At 45.7% G+C, this 26,605-nt stretch overlaps 1 protein-coding gene across 8 annotated transcripts in view; it reads right to left on the reverse strand.

Annotated features, from left to right (window-relative positions):
- Positions 1–26,605, reverse strand: part of Camsap1 (calmodulin regulated spectrin-associated protein 1) — a 62,065-nt gene that overhangs the window by 20,275 nt on the left and 15,185 nt on the right. For 3 of the 8 annotated variants that reach the window (XM_006233672.5, XM_006233675.5, XM_039104722.2), the window contains exons 3-7: positions 20,089–20,351; positions 19,171–19,332; positions 8,833–8,913; positions 7,836–7,868; positions 5,247–5,388 (exon numbers count right to left, since the gene is read on the reverse strand). In XM_006233672.5, the coding sequence (XP_006233734.1) occupies positions 5,247–5,388; positions 7,836–7,868; positions 8,833–8,913; positions 19,171–19,332; positions 20,089–20,351 (681 nt within the window). Of the gene's footprint in view, positions 1–5,246; positions 5,389–6,473; positions 6,534–7,835; positions 7,869–8,832; positions 8,914–19,170; positions 19,333–20,088; positions 20,352–26,605 lie in introns of those variants that run through there. The other 5 variants (XM_006233674.5, XM_063283467.1, NM_001415687.1 and 2 more) reach the window with 3 other exon arrangements.

The raw sequence follows: 26,605 nt of genomic DNA on the forward strand, positions 1-26,605 counted from the left end.
GCTGAAAACCTCCCTGGATCTTCCCTGACCCTGCAGACAGCAGCGCTACCAGGAAAGCCTCTGGGCCCTAAGCCACTCCAAAGACAAAAGTGAGAAAGATCCTACCCTGGGAAGATGAGATTTTTAAAAACAAATTCTTTGAGCTATCTGCTACATATCAAATTTATGCCAAAGTAAAATGTTACAATTTTGCCCTTATGTTGCCTTATCAATCTTGTTAAAAAAACAAAAGTATTTATTGGCCTGGCCATATATTTATAGAACAGTCAAGAAATTATTATTTTAGTGAGACTGACTCTCAACATGCAAGAACGCGAAGCCTCATCTAAGAACTACAGAAGCATTCAGGACTTCTGTCCTGCAGTTTAAACTTGTTACATATTCACCTTTTCTCTCCACATCCTGTTTTTGCTGGCTAGATTACCTGGCTCTCAGCAAGCTGCAGTCCAGGAGAGATTCATGTCTGACTGTATACTGGGATAGCACCACCAGGGTTTCTCCCTCTTCAAAGTCTGGTAAAATGCCCCAACAAAAAGCTCCCACAAGAAGTCAGCCCACGAGGCCTCCTGACTAGACACCCTACATGACACAAAATACTATTCCTGGTCTTATTTTGGTCCCCCCATCTGTGACAGCCTGGGGACCACACCTACCACCAGGTAAAATTACATCACTGGCAGGTCAAGAATGACACCTACTGAGCCAGTTGTGTAAAAGCAGATGCAATAGTTAGATTCTTTTCTTCCAACATTTTATACAAGATTTCAATCTGTGCTAACAAGGCAAGCCAGCCTTAACTGTCACCTGTAGGTCTCTTTCCACTGTGTCAGGAATAATCCTCTTATAAAATTACTAGAAGCATTCCATCTTCCCTATTCTTTGGCACGATTTATAAACCATAGAAACTGTCAATTCCTTGAAAGTTTGGTAAAATGCCCCAGCAAAAAGTTCCTACAAGAAGTCAGCACATGGTTGGGGATTTAGCTCAGTGGTAGAGCGTTTGCCTAGCAAGCGCAAGGCCCTGAGTTCGGTCCCCAGCTCCGAAAAAAAAAAAAAAAAGTCAGCACATGAGTATGTACATCTTGATGCCTATGCCCACGTCCATCTGCCCTGTAGTTACGGGTCTCTAGTTTTCCCATTCCGGTTTTCCAACACAGAACTATCAGTGTTATATAACATGTGAACATAAACAATACAAAATAATACTCTCCATATTTTTATGTGGTGTTTACTAGACCTGAATTTATGCCATCTTATTTTCTGCTTCCCCACCCCACCTCCAAAGACAGGGTTTCTCTGTTAACGGAGCCTTGGTTGTCCTGGACTCGGCTGGCCTGGAACTCACAAAGATCTGACTGCCTCTACCTCCTGAGTGCTGGGATCAAAGGCGTGTGCCACCACCACACCCGGTCTGTTTTATGCATTCTCTATTTTGCCCTCTTTATTGACTAATCAGTCAAGAAATTTATTTGTTTTATGAATCCATCAAAAGAAAAGCTTTTAATTTTACACAGTGTCTCTTCAAATGATTTTAAATGTTTCATTACTTTACTACTAAATTTACTTTTAAATTTTTATTTCAACAAGATACAATGTCTTTTAAACGCCACCAAGATAATGAAGTGCTCTATGTAGCCTCTCTCCAGCAAGCTGGAGTACAGAGGCAAGGCTGTTAGAAAGCAGCAAGCCATGCTGTGTCTAGGATTTGGCCGAGGGATCTGCTGCTGTCATACAGTCCTCTATTCTGTGTGACCTTCTTTGTCTTCCCACCAAGTTGCTTGGAGTCTCCTCAGTGGATTCCTAAGATTTGGCTATGCTTACCCAAGGGGCATCTACACTCTCCTTGGGTAAATTACCTCGATTTTCTCTGTTCATCCCCCTATATTGATTTCATTTTCTAGTGTCTCCTTTACTTCCACACCTTTGCTCTTTTTGTTCTATTTTCTGGAAGATTCTTTCTTTCTACTCAGCCATCTAACTCTTTAGTACACTCTTACACTTTAGATACTAAAATGTTCCTTCCTCGGAGCTCTACGGAACCTAATGTGGACATTCCACATGACAGTTTTTTAAATGCCTCTTCCTGGTCACTGTTCTTGGCAACTAGGTCCCCGGCCTCTTGCTGCTGTGTACTCTGAACTGTATCTGTGGCCTAAGTACTTATTATGGCCAGGGGATTTCCTCAAATGTCGGGGGATCAGAGCACCCCTCACTGTTAGAGGGAGACATCAGGAAGTGGGCTTTGCCCAGATGACCAAGGCAGGAAGCCAGCAGATGCCAAACTTCAGCTACTGCGATCTTGTCCTTAAGACCAGTTTCCAAAGAGAAGACTCCGTCCCTGCTTTGCATGTGAGCATATCACCCTTATGGAGCCCAGAAAGGAACTGAGGCTTACTAGTATAGGATGAAGAAGCTCACGCAGAAGCTTCGATTCTGGTCACCTCACTCCTACCTGCTCCTTGCTGGAGTCTGAGGCCATGACTTACAGGCTCAGTCTTGCCCCATGTGTGTTCATGTCCCTAGTTCTTGGAAGCAACTAACTTCCAAAACACACCTAGGCATGACTGCTGGTCAAAATCTTGTCTTCCTGTGGCAGCTCCAGAACTCTAGCTGGTGAACTGTTTTGCCTCTGTACTTCTATTTTAATTCTTGGCTGGCCAGCTTGTTAGAGCCTGGAACTTACAATTTGGCTCTACAGACACAGTCACAAAACTTAATCTTCCCTCTCTTTACTTTTCTCTGGGATTGTGTCCTTTATTAAAACCACTGCAATGAATCTTATTCATTAATTCCCAAGCTTCCTGCTTTGTGACTTACAGCACGCTCAGGCTGTGTCCTACAGTTCTGGCCATTGTTAACTGGCTCAATACCTAGTTCACATTGGTCTGGCCTACATATTACTTTAAATGGTTTTAACATATCAGCATCTTACCCACCAGCTGACTTCTCTTTTTGTGGCTTTGACCAAGTTTTTGTTGTTGCTCTCACCCCCACCCCCACCCCCGGCCCCCAGCTCCCAGACATGGTCTCAACTTTGTGGCCTGACAGGCCTGGACCTTGCTTTGTAAACCAGCATGTCCTTGAACTCAGAGTCCCACCGATCTCCGTCTCCTAATATGGGGGTGAGGGGTGAGAAGTAGGGGGTGGGGTGTTACGCTAAAGGTGTGTGCCACAACACTAAGGCCATTTTTTGCAAATGTTTGTATACATGGAGACCAAGAAATAGCTTGCAAGAATCAGTTCTGTCCTTCTACTCTGTAGTTCTAGAACTGAACTCAGGTCATCAAGCTTGGCACTTTAACCCCCTAGCCCATCTTGCCAGCTCTGACCATTTATTTTTATTCAGTGTCTACAATATCTGGTACACTAAATGCCACCTGACAAGTTTGTATTCAAGCTTTCTATGGCCTGACTAAATTCCTGCTTCTGACAGCGTGGCCTGTCAACTTCTTCACATAATTCTGTCTTTTTTTTTTTTTTTTCAGTAAGGATGTTAACCCCAATATTATTTACTATCTGCCTTAAGATCCTCAAAGGACAGATTTAAAAGCAGGGTACAGACCAGACATGGTGGTGCATGCCAGCACTCCAGAGGAAGAAGCAGGAGGATTTCTGTGAGTTTGAGGTCAGCCTGGTCTACATACTGAGTTCCAGGACAGCCAGGGCTATGGAAGGAGACCCTGTCTCAAAGCAAAGAAACATGCAAACAACACAGGCCACGTGGAGCTGAGGCTAAACTGAGAAGGGCACTCAAAGCGGAGAGTGTGAAGAGCACAACGGGCAGTGTGCACGTCTCTGATCTCAGCACTGCAGGCTGAGGCAGCAGGAGCGCTGTTCAGGGGCAGCGTAGGACAGGTCAGTGAAGAGGGAAAAGGCCCGCCTACTCTCCTCCTCACAGCTTCTGTTTCTTCCCTAAGGTCCTTCGGGAGGCTAAGCATTCTGCACGGTCTTCCACCTGCTGTGAAATCTGAGGGTTCCATGGACGCATGTTTCCTTGGGAATTGAGATGTTCCCACCAGCAGAGCCCGGGAGTTCCTACGTGGCCAGAGTGTACTAGTACTAGACCAGCTTTACTTTTCAGTGCTGGGGCAGAAACCTAGTGCCATTTGCATGCTAGGCAAGCTGTACGGAGCTGTGTCACCCACCAGACACATGACATTTCTTCCTTTGTGAGTGTGTGACGCTGGAGATAGAGCCCAAGCTCAGTCAGGCTAAGCAATTCTCTATCACTGAGTTATTTCCCCAGAGTTGTCCTGTTTTATTTTGTGGAGCTGGCCTCCCTCTCACTCACTTCCTCGTAGTCCTCAGAGACACAGGTATTTAAGAAGCCTCCTGGATGTAAGATGTAAGATAGGGCTTTTCTGACTCTCTTCCCCATGTCCTAGTCATAAGACCAAGGCCAGCTGAATGTGAGGGAGCCATGGGTCCCCCTGCAGGTTTTATCTTCCTGGAAGGGGGGGGGGTCCCCCTGTCTTTCAAGCCACCCATGTCTGTAAAAAATGGAAATGTATTCTCTGCACTTGCATGCCTAGAGTAGGCATTATACCAGCCTTAGCTTTGCAGTGCTAAAGTCTGAGGTAAAATCCCAACACAGGAACTGGTCAGGTTTCTGGCCGTCCTCCTGCCCGCCCCAGACCAAGGCACTTAGGAAATCGAGCCGTGGACAACAGAAGCTTCCACAATGCCCTGGCAGGCCTGTGCCATGCCCTTCATAGCCACCACTTTCCTCCTCCCTGCTGCAGGTCACAAACACCTAGAAAGAGGTGCTGTGGTGTCAGCACAGTGCGCCATCAGGCCAAGGCGGGGCACACACTGAATCTGCCATTCATTCTCATGTCTTCAGAACGTTCAGAATTGTTCTGCTTTAAGCTTCTGACAAGGCGTCTCATTTAGGCAGCTCAGGCTTGTCTTGGTCCTAACTCAGTCTACCATATACCAGGATAGAGGTGTGTGCCACCCTGTCTGGCTTAGGTTCTAGATGCTTCAATAAGGATGGATTTTAAACCCCACTCACACTCAAACAAAGGGAGAGTCACAAAACACAATGTCATATTATCCAAATACTCAATGGGCAATTTCTTTATCACATAAGGTACAGGTTACATGTAAGTATCTGGTCTCTTAGAATTTCTAGGAATGGGGTAGTAGTGTCCCAGCTGACACAGGGACTCCATGCTACTTCTCTTGCATGTTAAGTGCACACTGCTTCCTCTCAGGTCTGTTCAGGGAAAGTGTTCTGCACTCACCATCCAGTTTCATCTGCTCTGGGCAGTAATAGTGAACCACTGCTAAGAGAGCAGCGCCATCACTGCCGTCTCTCATCAAGTCCTCCAACAACGGGAAGTAGGGTGACTGCCTAGCAGAGAGGTGTTCTCGCCGATAGCGGACCTGCAGTTGATAAAAGGAAAATGGTCTCTGCGTGTGAGATCGCTTCACCCTGTGTATGTTACAGGCACACTGCTAGAGCAAGATTTACATCAAGCCTAGAGCCACGTGAAGACCAACTGTTATTGCCTGGAAAAGGTCAGACTGTGTAGATGATGTCCTCTGTCCAGAGCAAACACGGCAGATCCAGGGACTGGGCTCCATGGCTACACTGCATGGCAGAGGTTCGCTGCTAACACCCCAGGGCCAGTCTAACTCTAAACCGACTCTGGCAGTGGGCACACATGGAAGGAGACAAAACACATATCTATACTATCGGACGCCAATGTATTATAAACTAATGAGAAACAAGTTAAACAGTGGGCATTCAGATGCTTGAAAGACCCAAGCTACAGGCATTGTTCTAAGTATTATCAACATTAATGCTGGCCATTAAGAAGTACAAAATAGCATTAATCAATAGTTTGAGAAATTTCAGAAACCAGATTAAACAAAATTTCTCACACCACTACAGCAGCCACCAAGAACTACAAGTGAAACATCAGGACTAAACTCACAAGATCATCAAGCAAATGCCAGACCAAGACTCCCTTCTGTGCACACCTGAAGCAGCTACCTGTTGATATTCTATACACTACAGTCCACCCATGCCTTTCTCTTCACAGTCAGAGGGGGGCTGCTCAGTGTAGACACGACTCCCCGAGAGCTGCAGTGTGCCGCTCTCACCTAAGTCAGCGCCCAGAGCAGGGTACCCACCAGCCCACATTTTCTCCAGAAGGAGCACATACAATAGAAACTAAGAACAAGCAAGGGAGCCAGCACTGCCTAGAACAAGAGCTGTTGGTTTCTGAGAGTTCTACAGATGAGTCCAACTCAAAGATCATCTTGGAATCTAGACTTTCAGCTAATACTTCCATAAATACTTGGCATAATTAGTAGTGATGCTCATTAGAAAAACACTTGAAACCAAATCCTTTACTTTTGGCGACAATGCTTGCTTTGTTGACTGAATATTCCAACACACATTTTAACTTGTTTCTCAGAGCCCACAACACATACTATCGTAGGGAACCCGCCTCATACTGTACCACACGTGCAAAGTCCACAGGTTCCAGCATGCAGTGCATCACAGCATGCTCCAGGCCAGGCTTTCAGAGACACCAGACAGGGAGTGAGCAGGCATGCAGTAAAGCAAATGGTTTTTGAGTAAAGAATGGATGGTATGGGTAAAATTAGGCTGACACTGAACTACAGGGGCCCAGAAGGATCACATGGCTGCTGTGCTCAACCACACCTTCAAACTTCTAGCTGGGAAGTGTTTGGGTGGTCGATCTTGACCACATTTTCTTGTTGGACTACTTACTGAACACCACTGTAGGATCCCCACAGCCTCTCTAACAAAGCAAAGTTAAGGAGGACTGTCTGGGGTTACAGTTGTCTCTTTCATCAAACTTGTCTGAAACCAAACCTCTCTTCAGGACACCTGAGTGTCACTAAGCAAGCCCTCCTCCTCTTCTTCCTCCTCCTCCTCCTCCTCCTCCTCCCCCCTCTCCTCCTCTTCCTCCTCCTCCTCTTCCTCCTCCTCCTCCTCTTCCTCCTCCTCACAAACACACGTAATGGGAACTCCACTCAAGGTTTACAGGGCCTTTAGCAGCCTACAGCCATGGGGCCCCAAGTGGGGACCCAAAGGGAAATATGGGCCAAATAATGAAGCTACAGGACCCAAACAATCAAAGGGCACATACAAATCCATCTGCAAAGAGATCCAAAAGCACATAAAAAGGTTCCACTTGGCACTAGCCATTTCCTATAAGGGCAGCAACAAACTGGATCACTTCCCAAATGGGCCACCAGTTAGGTACTGCTGAAATGACTAAATCAAATCCTGGTTTTCACTTTGTGTGGAAATTCACACATAATTTCAGAAGCCCTGCATTTGAACTGACCTAACTCAGACTGCAGAATCTGAGCTGAGCTCCATGTAGACTTACGGGATAGAAACAAGGAGACCACACCAGCAACAGCCCTCTCTGCGGTCCACCTGTACCCTCAGTGGGAGAAAGCCTTTGCAATCTGACAGTTCTAGGGAAGGCGGTGAGAGAGACCGCCGCTCAGGCAAAGTCACAGCAGAGTGGAATGAGTCCAGCCACTAGGTCACCCCTAGTCCTCTTAGCGTCTGCTAGAAATGACAGTGTCCTGTCAGCTATGCTGTACTGGTCACTCAGAGATCACTTAGCGCCTAGGGGAATGGACATGGCATCCCAAAGTGCCACATAACAAAACCCATCAGCGTGGCCAGCAGGGCTCATGCTAGACAAGCTACAACAGCCTCCAGGTGGACATTAAACAAACAAACAAAAACCAATCTTGGGTGCGAGCAATTTTAATGGAAGCGCATGATGGCAACAAGATGGCTTTGCAGATGGCGGATGGCGGCCTGGGTCACTTACGGGTACTAACTTCCAATACCACTTGGAGGGAGACTGCTCAGGAAGCAGGAAGGAAGGTGGAAAGGAATGTCAGCACTGCAGTCCAGGTATGGCTGTGACACACATGCTCACACAGAAGAGACAGAGAGCCTCTGGTAGCAGAGGCTTTCCAGTGTGCACGACCTCGCTAATCACAATACCAGGCAATTTAACCGGAAGGTAACCTGTCCCCTTCACACCTCTCTGCTTCACAAAAGCAAAGAATGGTTCCAAACTTGAAAAAGACAGGGGAGCAGGCTAAAGGTCTGCTCCCTTTGCCTATGCCCATGTGGGCCTGTCCCCACCCAAAGATTAGGGAGGCACTCAGTCCCAGCCTGATTCTCTATTGACCTGGCTGACTAGAGCTGACCACTGTAGAGAGAAAACCACAAGGGGAGAACACATGCTGCTCTTGGGAGCAAAACTGTGTTAACAGTCAGGCACTCCTGGGTACATTCCACTGACTGTGACACATGGCCTTGGCAAAAGAGAAAATGACCAGGGACAAGGCCAAAGCAGTACTGTGGAAGAAATGTGCCCATCTGCACCCGTCCTAAGGCACGCACTTCCACTGGCTCCAGGCACTGGGCTTTGGACCCCCATCAGTCTCATGGCCCCTGACAGGCCATCTCAAGAATCTGCATGGGCACAGCTGCTACCTGGCCTTTTCTGCTCCATCTCTGACCTTCTGAAGCTCACTCCCAGCTCAGGCTACACGCTTCCTCACTGAACCCCCCAAGTCCTCCCAGAATACCCCTGGTTAACAAACCATCAGACCTTTTTGGGGTTGGGCATAGAAGACAGGTTGCCCATGGCAACTCCTAACTGAGGCATGGAGAGTCAGCCACCAGGAGAATCTAAGAGGCTGGCTTGCTTAGGGTGATAAAAATATAGAATGAGCAAGTAGAAACAAACATAATTCTTCAAAACTACTAACATTAACTTAGTGTGTTTCAAACAAATTAAGATTACCCTTTACCTTTTGATGAGCGGGACTTTCCAGTGGCTGCTGTTTTAATTTAACTTCTTTCTCTGTTATCTCTCTCATTTTAAGATTTACCTAAGGCAGAAGAAAATACATTAAAAAGGCTACTGCTCTCCAATCTCCTCCACCTCCTCTTCATCGTCAGCAGACCCCACAGCACTTGCTAATCACTCTAAGACAGCGGCTCGATCAGGCCAATTACAAAGATACAGAACACCTGGGTTCTGGGCCCCACGCTCTGCCCGGAGTCTCAGGGTCAGCAGCCTGCCCGCCCCCGCCAAGCCACTGCGCCTTCCAATGCAGCACAGGGCTTTCCTCACCACTGCGCCTTCAAATGCAGTGCAGGGCTTTCCTCACCACTGTGGAATCAAGGCCAGTGCAGGGCTTTCCTCACCACTGTGGAGCCAAGGCCATGCACACTGAACACACTCGTCTGCTGCCACCCATAATAACCTACCTAACTCTGGGCCACACCTCATCTGACTACACAAAGTCATAGATCTAAGTAATCTCTTGAAATTAAGACAGTATAAAATTTGTATTTCTATTGGGCCAAAGAGACAGTTTAGCAGACAAAGAAGGTACTCGTCACTCCAGCCTAGTCACTGGAGTTCAATCCCTGGAACCCACATAAAGACAGAAGGGGAATACAAGCCCCACAAAGTGTCCTCTAACTGCAACACACCTACTGTGACACATGTGTACCCCCACCCATACATGATGCACACACACATCACTCACATACACACAACCTAATTTCTTAATTTGTATTTATAAAATAACGGCATGCTTTGTAAACATACACACTAATACTTAGGAGTGGTTAGAGCAGTAACAGTCTGCGTGGTTTATCATCAAAGAAAAATACAGTATGTGAACTCTTTACCTACACAACATCAAGAAGGTAGAAAATCTCCTTAAAACTGCGATGAAGGGGCTGGGGATTTAGCTCAGTGGTAGAGCGCTTACCTAGGAAGCGCAAGGCTCTGGGTTCGGTCCCCAGCTCCGAAGGAAAAAAAAAAAAAAAAAAAAAAAAAAAAACTGCGATGAAGGAGGGGTTGGGGATTTAGCTCAGTGGTAGAGCGCTTGCCTAGGAAGCGCAAGGCCCTGGGTTCAATCCCCAGCTCCTAAAAAAAAGAACCAAAAAAAAAAAAAAAAAAAAACTGCGATGAAGGAGCTAGAGACGGCTCAGTGGCTAAAAGCATTGTTCTTGCAGAGAACCTGAGTTTGATTTCGAGCTCACAGACCCCTCCCCCACATGAGTACGTGGGCTTATGCTCAGGATGTCAGGATGCCAAAATACGTACATGGAAGTCAAGAGGACAACTTGCAGGACTTAGTTCCCTCCTTCTACCAGGGGATCAAACTCAGGTCATCAGGCTTGGCAACAAGTAGTACCCTTATCTGAGAAGCCATGTCACCCACCAAGAGATTTTTGAAGGAAAGTAAAGCCACTGTGGAAAACTGGGTGTGGAATGGCTCATGCTTGTAATTTCAGCTCTTGGAAGGTACAGATAGAAGATCAAAATTCAAGGGCCTCTCACCTACACAGTCAGTTCAAAATCAGTCTTAGCTATATGGGACCCTTTTAAAAAAAAAAAAAAAAAGGAAAACAAAACCATTTTGAAACTAGCCAGGTGGTGGTGCATACCTTTAATACCAGTGCCCATAGGAAGCAGAGGCAGGCGGATCTCTGAGTTCAAGGCCAGCCTGGTCTACAGATTGAGTTCTAGGACAGCCAGAGCTGTATAAAGAAACCTTGTACCTAAAATGTAAATTAATTTCAAATTTTTGATAAAATGGATATTTTAAAGTAAAATATCAATTATTTTTCAAATTCAAGAGTAACCATGGTAAACCAAACCAAGTATCTGCTGTAAAACCATGTGGCCCAGAAAGCACAGGAGAGAGCGCACCACCACCTAACGTAAGGAGTGGGCTTGAGAAACAGACGGGAAGGCTGGAGGGAGGTTAGCCAAGACAAGACCCCACCTTCTTCTGAGTGGGGAATGAAGCTGAGCATGGCAGTCAGCACTGACTTTTAAAACATTAACTGCGGCAAGAACTGTCGTCTCAGCTTCCTATGCTCACCCTGAAACTGGGAAGCAACATCTTCATCCAAAAAGAGAGGCTGTCACCCATTGTCTCCCACGGAGCTGCAGCACCTGGGGAAGATGCCTAGCAGTCCTTTCCAGGAGAGCTGAAGCTGACTGAACTCATAAGCAATCTATAAAGTTCTCTACAACAGTTACTAGTGGTCAGAAAACTGCAGCCAGTGAAGTCTGAGATCTGCTAGAAAGGGCACAGGAGCAAACCGGAGCTACCCAGCACTGGGGCATCTGAGGTAAGACTGCTCAGGCTGAGCTACGTAGTAAGTTCCAAGCCAGCTTATGATAAACAGCAAGACCTTGTCTCTAAAAAAAGGGAGGGGCTGTACAACTCAGTCAGTAGAGTGTCTAATACTCACAAGGCTTCAGGTTCAACTCACAGCACCACATAAAACTATGCGTAACACTTGGGAGGTAGAGGCAAGAGAACCAGGAGTTTAGTTCAACCTCAACTAAACAAACCAAACAGACGAAAAGTAAATTTAAAAAAGGTGAATTTCAGGTTCAGTGAGAAACACTGTGCTTTGGGAATAAGGAAAAAAGAGGAAGATAACAGACAGACATCACCTCCTGGTCTGGGTATGTACCTGCACTTACAATACACATATGACCCCCACCATGTGCATACAGACACACACCACACACACACAAATGTCCTTCCTTAAAATACCAAGAACCTCTTATCTTTTTGCAGTGTGGATACTGCACAACCAATGTGAACTGCTGGTCCTTCAGAATCAGGGAGGGCACAAGGACCAGACAGCATGGTAGCAGCAGCCTCCACAGCAATGACAGCTACAAACAAACACGCACACAAATGACTGCTCAAAGTAGGAAAAACATGACTGGGTGGAGCTGCCATGAAACGAATGTGACAAGGTCAAAGTCCTAGGAGAAAAGCAGGTTTACTACGGTGAATACCTTACTCTGGTCTCAGTAGCCCCTGGCAACAGAACAATGCAGGACAGAAGCTACTGCAACCCTACAAAATAATGGAGAACTACTACACGTTCCTAAAGGAAGGGAGGGAGGAAGGGAGGGAGGGAGGGGGGAGGGAGGGTTTTTTAAAAACAGGATGAGATAAGCAGTCATCAAACCAGATGACAGAATTCAACCACAGGGACAGTCACAGCAATCTAAGTGGTCTAAACACTAATGACAGAAGCTATCAAATGAATGACGAGAAGGGCAGACTTACAGTGTGTTCAAGAATCCACTTAAACAGGAAGACAGCAGAGTAAAAAGACTGTGTATGCTGGTGCACATCTTTAATCCCAGCACTCAGGAGGCAGAAGCAGGCAGATCTCTGAGTTCCAGGCCAGCCTAGTCTACACAGTGAGTTCTAGGACAGCCAAAGCTAGGCAGAGAAACCCTGACTTGAAAAAAACAAAATAAAATCAAAACCACAAAAATGTTTCTGGAATGAATTCCCTCCAAATACTAAAATTATGAGGGCAGATAATCCCCTCATAAAACAAGAAAGTGCCAAGATCACTAGTACTTGAAGAGAAAGGCAGCATACTAAGTACATGAGACAGAGCAAAGCTCTGCTCAGATGTAAGTACATGAGACAGAGCAAAGCTCTGCTCAGATGGACAGCAGCACCCCGGCCCTCATCCATGAGAAGTAAGCAAGTCTGAATGAACTAGCTCTCTGCTTTAACGAGGGAAGAGAGTGCGTATGATGCATCCACTACTCACTCTATTTTGCTTTTGTTTTTAGTTTAGTGCTGAGAACAGAATTAGGCAAGCATCTCTGTCACTTGTCCTAGAAACAAGGTCTGTCTGCTCACACCACAGAGAGGATGAACGCTTGAGGTGCCAGAGGTGCTGTTCCCTGGATCTGACTGTTACCTGATGCTGGACACTGCACCACACTGCACATGCTCAGTCGCTGTGTGCCGGTAACGTGTAAGAGGCAAACACTGAGGCCAAGACAGGAAAGATGCCGGGCACTCAAGGCCAGCTTGGTCTTATGAGTTAGGAGCCTGTCTACAGACAGTCAGTCAGTCAGTCAGTCACACAGACAAACTGATTAAAGATGAAATGAAAACAAAAAAAATAAATAAAATACATAGCAAAAAAAAAACCAATAAAGGTAAAAGGAAAAAATAAATATTAAACAGCACAGACATGCAATGTTCTGAAGATAATGAAGTTGGTAATCTAGAAAAGAACAAGGAAGAAAGTCATGATCAGTATCAGGAAACAAAGATAGGGTCACTAGAGACTGCAGATACATTTACCCGAAGGATAAACAGCAAGAAACTTTATGCTAACAAAACTTAAAATGAACTCTGTAAAAGCCACAAGTTATCAAAAATGACACAAAAATTGATTAAAAAATCTAAATAACTTAAAGTATTATAGAAGTTTTCACAACTACATATATATATACATCATATACATACATCATATATATTTATACACATACCATATACATACATATATACATCATATACATGCATATATACATATCATATGCATACATATATATCTACATGCATATGCACACACACGTATACATCTCCAGACCCAGATGGCTTTACCAGCAAGTACAACAATTTCAGAATGAAATGAAACCAATCATAATCAAATTACTGCACAGAACAGGAAAAGAAAAACATCCCATCTCTTTTGAGTCTGTATTGCCCTAATATTAAAACAATAAAAAGAAATGCATTAGAAGAAAAAAATTGCAGACAGTTCTGTGGGTACTGAGGGTCAGGGACAAACAAAATACCTTTTTCTACCACTTGTATTCCACATCCCACAAGAGAAGGGAAATGTACTTTTTAATTTAACTGTATTTCTATTAACTAGCAACAGGCAACTAGAAATGAAACGGAGAAACACCACTTACAGCACAACTCAAAACACTGAAATTCAATTTCCCTGGAGATAATTAATGAACAAAAGTATTGCAACTGCATTCCTCACAGGGTAATGACACAGCCACGGCCCCACTGATCCAGGTTCTGAAATTCATGAGAGCATGCAGATGACCTACCAGAGCTAAAACAACTCTTTCTTTAATAAAAAGATTCAGTTCAAAGACATATATTGTCTAAATTCAAGTCATTATTACAGAGTATTGTTTGTATAAACTACAGTCACCTCAAGTTACCATGAACTAGTCACACAGGTCAATGGAGGAGGAGAGTCTAGAGACACACTCACATATGCAGCTCAACGAGGTCCCAGTAGAGCCACTGCCACAGTAACGTGCAGAGGTAAAAGCTCTGCTCCGGGGAGTCTCTCACTGCTCTCTGTGAAAACAGCAGGGTACCTCATCCTTTCCCTGCTCGGTAGGACACAATGTAGAAACTCCAAGTGCATTAGAAAGCTCAGGGGAAGAGGAAATGCCACCAAACCACTAGGAGGAAGAAAGGAAGCAAACCCTTCAAGTCTTAGGACAGGGCAGAAATCTCTTAGCAAAAAAAATGTAAACTAGGCTTCAAAATCCCAGGAACCTTTGCTTTGGGGCAGCAATTACTAAGAAATGGTAAAAAGTCCAAACTAAGAGAAGAACGTCCGGACACACATTCCTAACAAGGTACATACATAAGACAAAGAACACCATTTAAAACTGGCTTAGACCAAGAATGGCATTACTCACTTGTAATCACAATTGTCAAGAGACTGCTTAAAGAAGAAAAACCAAAAGTTTAAGGACAGTCTAGGCTCCAGAGTCCCAAGCCAGCTTCAGCTACAAAGGAAGACTCTATCTCAAACGCACGCACACGTGCGCGCACGCACACACACACACACACACACACACACACACACACACACATAAATAAAACTTGTGTAAAAGATCCAAACAAGGACCTGCAAAAAGAAAACATGAGAATCTAGTACACAAATGCTCCCAATCAAAGACCTGACCGAGTCCTGATACCAGTTAAAACCAAAAGATTCCTGCTCTGTCTCTGAATTTAAAAGGTGCTCCCTTAGAAAACACTGGCAGTTTTTCTCTAGACCCTTAAGTAAATGCTGCATGTGGAACAAGACCTTACTCCAGCACTTGGTATTACAGGCAGTTCAAGTTCAAGGCCAGCCTGGTCTACAGAGACGACGAAGAAGGAGGACTTAAATATTTAGAATATACTCAGCTGACATAGCAATTCTGCCAAGTACCCACTTAAAGAAAGAGCCACAGCATCCAGACATCCAAATGCCCTAGTGGCTTTATTTAAAATAGACAAAAGCTGGAAAACACCTAGGTATCCATGAACAGGGAAGGACAGACAAATCATGACATAATCATAGAAAGAAATTCTACAAGGCATAAACCAAACTGAACTACTTATTTGGTTCATCGAAAGAAGCCAAGCACAAGAACATTTCAAGCAAAGACTGGATGAAACCAATCTAATCGCATTAAGAAAGCAGTTAAGGGTTGGGGATTTAGCTCAGTGGTAGAGCGCTTGCCTAGGAAACGCAAGGCCCTGGGTTCGGTCCCCAGCTCCGGAAAAAAAAAAAAAAAAAAGAAAGCAGTTAAGTCTGAGCCTGGGCCTGGGGAAGTGCTGACTGCATAAGGACCCAAAGCAGCCCTGAGGATGAGAGGAGAGCTGCCCTGACTGGAATGGCTGTAAAAGGTCATCATCACTGCTTAAAGCGCAAGGGATCGATCGCCACATGGAGAATGTAAACCATGTTTCAGTACAGTGAAGATTTTTTTAAATTTTTGTTTTGTTTGCTTATTTGTTTTTTCCTATTTTTAACTTGAGTATTTCTTATTTACATTTCGAGTGTTATTCCCTTTCCCGATTTATGGGCCAACATCCCCCTAATCCCTCCCCCCCCCACCCCCCCCCCCCGGGGCTGGGGACCGAACCCAGGACCTTGCGCTTCCTAGGTAAGCGCTCTACCACAATCACGTTCACTGGGGGTTCAGTCTTAGCAGGACCCAGGGCTTCCCCTTCCACTGGTGATCTTACTAGGATATTCAATGCTACCTATGAGGTCAGAGTCCAGGGTCAGTCCATGTATAGTCTTTAGGTAGTGGCTTAGTCCCTGGAAGCTCTGGTTGCTTGACATTGTTGTACTTTTGGGGTCTCGAGCCCCTTCAAGCTCTTCCAGTTCTTTCTCTGATTCCTTCAACGGGGGACCTATTCTCAGTTCAGTGGTTTGCTGCTGGCATTCGCCTCTATATTTGCTGTATTCTGGCTGTGTCTCTCAGGAGCGATCTACATCCGGCTCCTGTCGGCCTGCACTCCTTTGCTTCATCCATCTTGTCTAATTGGGTGGCTGTATATGTATGGGCCACATGTGGGGCAGGCTCTGAATGGGTGTTCCTTCTGTCTCTGTTTTAATCTTTGCCTCTCTATTCCCTGCCAAGGGTATTCTTGTTCCCCTTTTAAAGAAGGAGTGAAGCATTCACATTTTGATCATCCGTCTTGAGTTTCATGTGTTCTAGGCATCTAGGGTAATTCAAGCATTTGGGCTAATAGCCACTTATCAATGAGTGCATACCATGTGTGTTTCTCTGTGATTGGGTTATCTCACTCAGGATGATATTTTCCAGTTCCAACCATTTGCCTACGAATTTCATAAAGTCATTGTTTTTGATAGCTGAGTAATATTCCATTGTGTAGATGTACCACATTTTCTGTATCCATTCCTATGTTGAAGGGCATCTGTGTTCTTTCCAGCTTCTGGCTATTATAAATAAGGCTGCTATGAACATAGTGGAGCCTTTTTTATATGTTGGGGCATCTTTTGGGTATATGCCCAAGAGAGTATGTATAGCTGGGTCCTCAGGCAGTTCAATGTCCAATTTTCTGAGGAATCTCCAGACTGATTTCCAGAATGGTAGTACCAGTCTGCAATCCCACCAACAATGGAGGAGTGTTCCTCTTTCTCCACATCCTCGCCAGCATTTGCTGTCACCTGAGTTTTTGATCTTAGCCATTCTCACTGGTGTGAGGTGAAAGAAATCTCAGGGTTGTTTTGATTTGCATTTCCCTTATGACTAAAGATGTTGAACATTTCTTTAGGTGTTTCTCAGCCATTCGGCATTCAAGACAGAGTTTCCCTGCGTAGCCCTGGCTGTCCTGGAACTTCCTCTGTAGATCAGGCTGACCTCAAACTCAGAGATCCACCTGCCTCTGCCTCCTGAGTGCTGGGAGGTATAGGTCACCATCGCCCAGCTCAGTAGAGAGAGTTTTAAACCTCAGGTCATCAGTAAGATTCTGAAGATGACTGGGTAGGGGAAGTACCTTTTAAACCAAAAAAGTTAAAAGAGGCCCCTCCTGCCCCCGCCCAAAAATGGGCCATGGTACAACTCGGAGCACCTAGGAGGTAAGAGGACCTAAGTGCCCACCAATGATGACTCACGTCAGCCCCAGTGTGGACAACCAGGATGATGTGCCTGCTTAGCTGTAGGCCATCAGGTCCCAGAGAGACTTTCCACCCAGGATGAGCAGTCATAGCAGGGGCGCTGCTCTGCAGAAAGGCTCTATCGACTACACCTCAAGTCAGGAAGAGAAAAGGAGCTCAGGATGGCAGGAAAGGCTTCCACTATCTAAGCTACAGGAGAACAAGGTCCCAGAGGGATGCCACAAGGAAGGCAAACTCAATACGCTACCTAGACTTCAATGCTGAAGCCTTGAGGGACCTGTAAGTTATGCAGAGGACCTCTGAGAACGCAGGACATCCAGCGAAAGTTACAAAAGAGCTCCACCTGGCTGGGCAGCTCACCTGGATGCGGAGTCAGAACAGCGAGCCAGACGCACACACTGCATCCAATGACGCTGACCAGGGAAAAGCCTACAATCTAGCAACCACCAGAGAAGCCACACCAGGGAAAACAAGTCAAAAAAGGACTGTAAGCTCCTGTGGAAATGCTAAGGAAATAGCAAACCATGAACTACAAATACAAATACTAGGTAAGAAAAAGATTTATGAAACCTGAAACAAGAAGAACAAAGTATGGTCCTAGATAGGAATATGGCTGTATAAGCAGATACAATAATTTCAAGTCTAACAGTGAAGTGCCAATGTGTCTGTGACCCAAGACCATGGGACAGAGATGGCGGGCTATGTGAGCAGTGCCAAACATTTCTCACACTCCCACATCTGCATACAACGTCTAAGAGTGACAAGTTGGAAGACAAAAATACAGTGTACTTCCTTGAAATATTACATGAATGTAGTCTGACATGATGATATATGTCTGTCTGTCTGCCCCAGAACTTAAGAGGCAGGAGAATCAAGAGTTCAAGGTCATCCTCAATTACATATCCAGTTTGAGGCCAACCTGGGCTACCTTTCTCAAAAAAATAAGGGGTGGGGAGGAGAGGGATCTCAGTGGGTAGGTAAAGTAGTTGCTAAGTAAGCATGAGAACCAAAGTTCAAAACCATGTGTTCTAGTTACAATTTCTGCTGTGATAAAGCACAGGAACAAAAGCTGCATGGGGAGGAAGGATTTACTTCATCTTCGACTTCCAAGTCTACATCACTGAAGAGCTTCAGAGCAGGAACACCAGCAGGGAAAGAACCTGGCACAAGAATTGAAGCAGAGGCCATGGAGGAATGCAACCACTTGCCGTCTGCTTTCCTATACCCCTAGGACCACCAGCCTAGGGTGGCACGACCCACAATGAGCTGGCCCTGCCTTCAATAGAAAGAATGCACGAGGGGCTTGTCTATCAGCCAGTGTAGTGAGGGTATTTTTTTCAAGTGAGATTTCCTCTTACAAAATGACTCTAGCTTATGCCAAGATGCCCTAAAACTAGTCAGCACAGCACGTAAACCCAAACACAGTAGCAATCTCAGTGCTTCTACAGCAAAATGGAAGGTGGACCTTCTCTCCAACTAGGTAGGAGGCAAAGAACAACACCTGAGACTTCTTCCGCAGGCTTGCCATGGCATGTGCATACCTGTACTCTCACATGAACACATGTGTACACAGCAGTATACACTGATAAACAGACACGCGATACACAAGAAACTTGATTCCTCCCCTATAACTATCAAGTACCTAAGATAAAAATGAAATCCATTAGCTATAACCACACACACATGCACATTTTCATACACAAACCCATCTTGATCAATTCTCAGTGCTCAGGAGTAAGGAGTGTCTGCTAATCTACTGGACCCCTAGCTGGATAAATTAACATGCAGTCTCAAATGACAGACTCTAGTGGCCAAGTCCCAATTTGGGGAACAAGAAGCAGGCAAATGTCCATGAGGCAGAGAGCTAAACAGGCACTCACCTTATTGATCCAGAACACCATGGCATCCTCAAGGTCATAAGGAAGTTCTTTTGAGGCGCTGAACGTAGAAAAACGCTTGACACTGGCCACCACCTTCTCAATGCTGATCATCTCCACAGTATAGGCCATCATCAGGGCATCCACCATCGCCATGTGGCCACTCTGGGAACAGAGACAGCAATCAGCATCCTACACATCTTGCAGGTCCCAATGCAAGAAACTTTCTGCCTTGCCTTCCCCCAAAGGACAGTACTGGCTGGCCTGTCCACCCCTGACACTGCTCCAGCATGCAATAATGGTCTGTGGTTCTCGTTTCTTGCCAGCAGACTTAGGTTTCCTCGGTAGCTCTGGAAAAAAGCTCTGGAAAGAGGCTGCCCACTTCCTCTGCCTCCAAAGGTTCTGGGATGGCACCAGGGCTCTCCTTGTATCACACCCTACCTTTAGTCTCTTCAGAGCTTTCTCTTCACCCACACATCACCCTTAAACTGAGGGAAAATAGCCATGGCATACAAAATGCCAAGAACAAGCTAAGAAGAGCAGTGCAAGGGCAGCGTTGGCTAGGCGCTGGGCTAATGTGCAGAGGCACAGCCTCTGAGGACAGGGAAAGACTCTGCAGTGGTGCACACTGCCACACTTACATCTTCACAGTGAGAAACAACACAAAAGCAAAATGCTCTTTCCACAATGATGACATTCTTTTTTTTTTTTTTTCCCTTTTCTTTTTTTCGGAGCTGGGGACCCAACCCAGGGCCTTGTGCTTGCTAGGCAAGCGCTCTACCACTGAGCTAAATCCCCAATCCCATGATGACATTCTTTAAAAGGTAGTTGTGTCATTAAGGTCCACCAATATACATGGGCAAACCTCACCATCTTGTCACCTAACGGCAGGGCACTGAGGAATGCCTGTCAGGCACTCACCATCTTAATAGGTGCCTGGCTGAGATCAGCATCTGTCACAGGGGTATCATCACTCTCCATCACATAGATGCCCTTCCGGGACAGGGCCTGGATGACAGACTGATGTCCTTGCAAGGTAGCTGCCTGGTCCCCTTTCAAGATGAGGCTGCAGACACGGCAGTACAGCTCACTGGACAGGAGCAGCTTAATAACAGGTGGCTTAATGTGCTCCTGCTCATACTGGTCGATGTAAAACGGGTCTCGGAGATCCTCAGGGATGTTGTCTACGGCAAGAGAAAGCACTGGATGAGTAGGCATGCACAGTCTGGCTCAAGCACCACTAGTCAGATAAGAACACATAAAAGCACCTTCCAGCAAAACCCTGACAAGATACAGCCACAATCAACACACAGAGATCTAGGTCCAACTAACAGTCAACAGTCTTCTTAGCACCACAGAGGCAATAGGAGACACTTCTGCAAATGCCACATCATCGCAACAATTGGCAGGATGCAAGCACAAAATTCCTGCGATGCTAGAGGGCCCAAAGGAAACCAGGATGCCATGGAACTAGGATTATGCAGTATCTGGTGACCCCAAAGAAGGGGCTATGATACAATGACATTCATTCTGGGTGGGGAGGGAGTCTCCATGTCTTCTTTCCAATGGAAGTCAAAGTCCGGTAACAAGCGGAGACCCAACAGCTTTTGTTTAAAAAGTAAGCCAAATCTGTTGCCACTGTAACCACAACAGAACAATGGCAACCAGCTTCTAGCTATCTTTGGCTCAGGCAGCATACTGTTTAATCACAATTCTGGTGAATCAGGAGTAATAACTAATTGTGCCCATATTACAGATAAGAAAACTGAAGCACAGAAAAAGGATGTAGCACGTCCAGTGTCACAGAGACAGGACCCAACTACAATTTGGCCTTTCATACCTAAAATCCTGAAGAAGAATCTCATTCCTTTATCTAGGGCCCCAGGGACCTTTGGCATCTCTGTATTCCCACGTACAGAGAATGGAAAGTTCAGTCTTCTCAAACATCCCCACCTCCAGAAGAGTTAAGAAAGCTGGCATTACCAAGAAGAAAGCCCACCAACACCCAGCATTCAAATGCTGAGGAAGAAACATACTAGATCATGCTACCCCACCCCACAATCAGTGCACATTTGTGCTGGCTAGTTTTATATCAACCTGACACAAGCTAAAGTCATCTGAGAGGAGGGAACCTCAATTAAGAAAATGCCTCCATTAGATAAGGCTACAGAAAAGCCTCTAGGGCATTTTCTTCCCCCATTCCCCATCCTGCCCCCAATCAGACAGGGTCTCCTTATGTATGTAGCTCTGGCTGTCATGAAACTCACTATGTAGACCAGCTGGCCTGCCTTGGACCAATAGAGATATCCCTGCTCCTGCCTCCCAAGTGCTAGAGGGTTTAGGATATGCGCCATTATGTCCGGCCCATTTTCTTAGTGACAGATTAACCCACTGTGAGCAGTGCCACCTGAGCAGGTGGTCCTGGGTTCTGTAAGAAGCAGGCCTAGCAAGACAGTAAGCAGCTCCCCTCCACAGCCTCTCTGCATCAGCTCCTGTCTCCAGGTTCCTGTCCTGTATGAGTTTCTATTGTGACTCCTTCAATAATGAGCAGTGATATGGAAGTGTAAGCCAAGCAAACCCTTTCCTTCCTCCCCACCTTGCTTCTGGTCTGGTGCTTCCTCAGAACAATAATAATCCTAACTAGGTCGCCATCCACACTCCTCTAGCCCTGTGCCAGGTATAGAACCACACTGAGAAAAGGTCAGCTTTTCAGGGGCTGCTTCTTCCTGCCCCAGCATCCTCTCTCTTGCTCCCTTCTGTTTGTTTCTGAGCTATAAGTAAAACAAAAGGGCCACACCACACTTCAGAGTGAGAAGTCCCGAGGAACAGAGCTAAGAGGCAAGAACACAGTAGATGAAACTGTAGGATCTGGTTCTGAACAGGTAAAACCAAACAAGGATCTGAGCTAGGGAGGCTAAGCTCCAAATTTGTTTTGCTGCCAGGAAAAGGAGACAGGAGTCACCAAGGCCTGCACCTTCTTCAAGTGTCTAGTAGAGCTATCCTCTACCTAACTCCAGCCCATAACTTCTTACATGTTCAAAATCCCAAGAACACATCTTACTTCACTCCTGGGAGACTTTACCCACCTTGAGACTTGAAAAAACATGGATGTGTGCCTATCCCAATATGTATACTAGCCCCAGACACCTCCTCAAAAACCACCTATATGACAGTTCCACGTGATGTCTGGATTACCTCAAGCCATATTGGCTGTCCAAGCCACTCTCCCCTTTCACCTAGATACCAGTAAGGTTCCTCTCTAAGAGCAGAATAGCGCAGCTTAGGAGGGACTCCAGAGTCTCGCTCTGCTGCAGGGAAGAAGATGGTATACCACAGAAGCACAAACAAGAACTGGCATTTGACAGAGACAGGGAAGCCCTCAGGAGGATGCAGGAGCTCACAGACACAGTATAAAGACATAAGCAGCCTGAACCTGGAAGCTAGCAAGACAGGAAAAAGCAGACAGGACAAACATTCAAGAGGAAATGTTTCCCTGGGTCACCTGCAAACAATCAACCTAAAATGGTTCATGTCATTGGCACATTGGATTGGACCCTGTACACTTCAGATTCATGACAGAAAACCAGAAAAATTATGTAGGTAGACAACAAGCCTAGATGCAACAGTCGCCACACCTGTGAGCTCCCTCCAATCCAGTCTCAGGGTACTGCAGCCCACTCAGCAACAGAACCTCTTCCTGTGGTCCTTCAGGGAAAAACTGTCCTCAGCTCAGTAAGGGAGCTCCACTCCTCCCAGTCTACCAGAACAGTGACTGTCCCAAGATATGGGACATGTCAGAAGCTATGTTTGCACACATCTATTTGTCTAGTAGCTAGCAGTCAGCATTGTTTTTTAAAACAGCAACAAAGGGCTACAGAGATGACTCAATAGTTAAAAACAAGTATTGCTCTCTTCTCACAGAGGACCCAAGATGGATTCCCAGACCCCACGTCAGGCAGCTTGTAACTACTTGCCTGGAAAGTTCTAACACCCTTTCTGGCCTCCATGGCCAAACTACTTATATGCACAACCCCTGCCCCCTCAACACACACACATACATAATTTTTAAATGATAATGATAAAATATTACAAAACAATACAAAGACATTGTAAATGCATTCTGAATCTGTTTCAAGTGACATATTTCTCTACAAAAGACAGTAGTTTACAAATCACTCATTCAACAATTATTGGAGTACCTGCATAAACCAGGAAATATATGAATATGCTAGGCCACCAAAAGGAGATGGAAGGCCATCACCCTCAGCAAAGGCTCTGAGACTCTGAAAAGGACACAAAAACAGCAAGCAACTTCCATGACGAGAATCACACTGGAGTGTGCACAGAGCCCAGCTGAGGCAGACAGAAAAAAACATGTCGCTGACTCTCATCAGACAAGTCAAAGAAATAACACAATTCAGGACAGCACAGGGAAAATCTGATGCTTCACCAATATTCATCCAGCTGGTCCTTAACTGAGCACGCGCTACACGCTGTGCTTTGGTGGGACTGTCAGCAGGTTTATATACTCTAAAAGTACAGAAAGGGTAAAGTAGAGCAGGCTGAGTTAGGAGATAATGGAAAGAGGACTCAGTAATAATGTCTGCTGCTGCTTCCTGCACAGAGAGTAGGAGACAGGCCCGGACACCAGCCGCTCACAGGGCCTGTTACTAAATTAGGAGCTGTGGCCCAGAAGATGACCATGGTATTGGAGGAGCTCCATTATAGACATATGGCTAAAAGGGGGCATTCTGAAGAGGCTGGCATTTGGGGACCAGAGGAAAGACACAGTGAGAATGGAAGCTGGGCAGGACAGACTGGTGGTCACCCCATGCTAGGCTTGCAAAGAAGACATTACCAAAGGAGCTAAAGTGGTGGCCAGGAGAAATTTGCTAATTGTAAAGCCATTCCTACTCCACCCAAACACACCAGGGAGAGCAACCAAACCAACACACATCAGGGACAAGCACACCGAAAACTCTTTGTACAGTGTAGCCTCAGGGGTGCATGCTGAGCTTCTAGTCAGAGGACAGGAGGGTGACCTCAGAGAGTGGGGAGGGATTCCAAAACAGAAGGGAAGGTATGTGAGGTGTGTATATAATAATGGCCTGGCCGCCTCAAGAGACCCATTTACTAAATCTCACTGCAACCAGAAAGCTTCAACACAGCAGCGTGTTGTAGCATCAGCCACCGGCCACACCAGAGATATGGCATATGCTTATAATATGCACTAGAGCTGAGACAGGAGGATCCTGGTGAATTCAAGGCCAGCTCAGGAAGCCTAGGAAGCCTAGCAAACTCAAAGAAAACCAGCCTCAGGTACCCTGACCCTGTGTCACAGAATTGCCAAATTGACAGCCAAGGCAGAAAAGTAAAAGTACTTTTAATAAAGAAAAAGTGATAGACTGGAAATGAACAAAATAGAAACTCTAAAACAATAATATATATGTATATGTATATATGTATGTATATACATATTTACAGATATATAAATACGATGAACCTGTGTCGTAAAATGAACTGTTGAAAGCAGATTAAGACAGTTATTAGCAAGCATGGTGGCGCACACCTTTAGTCCCAGCACTTGGGAGGCAGAGTCTACAGAGCGAAGTCCAGGACAGCCAAGGCTACACAGAGAGACCCCGAACAGAAAAAGCAAAGACGAAGAAAATAAGTATCTACAACCAACAGGGAGACAATAAGGGGAAGGCAGGGAGAGCAAGTGGCTAAGGCTGTCAGACCACAGAAAGGAACTGCAGGCCCAGAAGGGAGAGGGAACATGGTAAAAGGATGTTTAACTAGACACTGCAGAGAATTTTCCAATACTTATAAAATTTATGAAACCACTAAAAATGCCAGCAAGACTAAAAAAAGAACCCACATCCAAAAAAACACTAATGACACCAATAGAATCCAAAGGCGAAACCTTTTTAGTATGTCAGAGGGAGTTGCTGGTCAAGCCAAGGCAGCAGACTTTTCCTGTTTGCCTTTTTATGCAGAAGACAGCTACACCCCTGAAACACATCAAGGACAAGCACAGGCTCCTAGAAAATGAAGAGAAAGGCTTGGCCCTCACACTGCAGGACAGCATCCTTACCAAGGGCAGGCCTGGTGCTTGCTAAATGCTGGTACAACCAGCTAAACAGGCAAGGCAGCTGGTTTCTGGCCTTGGAAGAGGTGGAATCAACAGGAGGTCCCACTAACAATAAAGCAATAGGGACGTGGGAATACTGTGGGACAAAGGTGTCCTTTCATTTCTGGCCTAAGATACTTTCCTTAAAGCCAAAGCCACCATGGTCCAGAGGACATGGTCTCACGGAGCACCTAGCAGATGCTCTCCCTCTCTGCTATGAACTCTCCCCAAATAGATGAGGATTGTGCTGAAGGAAATCACGTTGTTACCAGAGATCTGTGGGTATAATTCTGAGCCCCGGCATCCCCAGCAGGCTAGGCTTGGCTGTCATCCTCAATACATCAAGTAATAAGACAAGTGCCAGTGAAAATCAGAAAAAAGCACCCCTAAGTCCATCCTCAGGGTGCTGACATGAGATCTAGGCTTAAAGAAAGGACATGATTAATTAATTAAGCATTCTGGTCAAGGAATGACCCTGCCCATCACTGGCCAATCACAGTCTGGTCCTATAAGTTGTTAAACTGTGTGTGACCTCTTCCTGGGAGGCAGAGATGACCCACCATAACCAGCAGTCTCATAGGCAGAGTCCCACCTACCCAGCCTGGCAAGTTCCTCTTGCCCTTAAGCAACGGCAGCAGGGACCACCCCGCAAAGTCTATCACTTTTTCTTTATTAAAAGTACTTTTACTTTTCTGCCTTAGCTGAACCAGATGCTCAAGGCTGGGCACAGGACATGCTAGGACCATTGCTAACACTGAAGCTCAAGTCTGCAAGCAAACCCAACAGGATACTCACTGGCTACTAAATTAAGAGTCTAAGAGCCCTGCCACTGAGGGATCTCCTGACACTGCCATTCAAGTAGGACGGTTGACACACACCAAGATGCATGAAGTGTTGAAACATCTCTGACATTTGAAAATAGCCAGCACTAAATAACGGCAAACGCCAGGAACTCTGAAACAAGCTAGAAAAGTTCAGCAAACAAAGTTTTTTAAAGCACTAAATATAGAAATGGAAAGCAGAACGACAGATATTTAGAAACTCACTGGGCAGGCTGAGCAGGGTGGCAATGACAGGGGACCGAATCGAATGGCTGACTTTAAAGTGAAATCAACACATCCATCTAATCTGAACCACAGGCAGAAGATGGAGACTGAAATAGAGGGAACTGTGGGAGTAGGGCTGTGCACCAGAGTCCCAGAGAAGGACTGAGCAAAATAATGGCTAAAACCTTACAAAATACAGTCAAAGACATCAACTACTGACTTTAAAACATAAATCAGGAAAACCCAAATGAGACTGAGC

This window comes from Rattus norvegicus, chromosome 3 (genome assembly GCF_036323735.1).
Source record: "Rattus norvegicus strain BN/NHsdMcwi chromosome 3, GRCr8, whole genome shotgun sequence".
Lineage (NCBI taxonomy): Eukaryota > Metazoa > Chordata > Mammalia > Rodentia > Muridae > Rattus > Rattus norvegicus.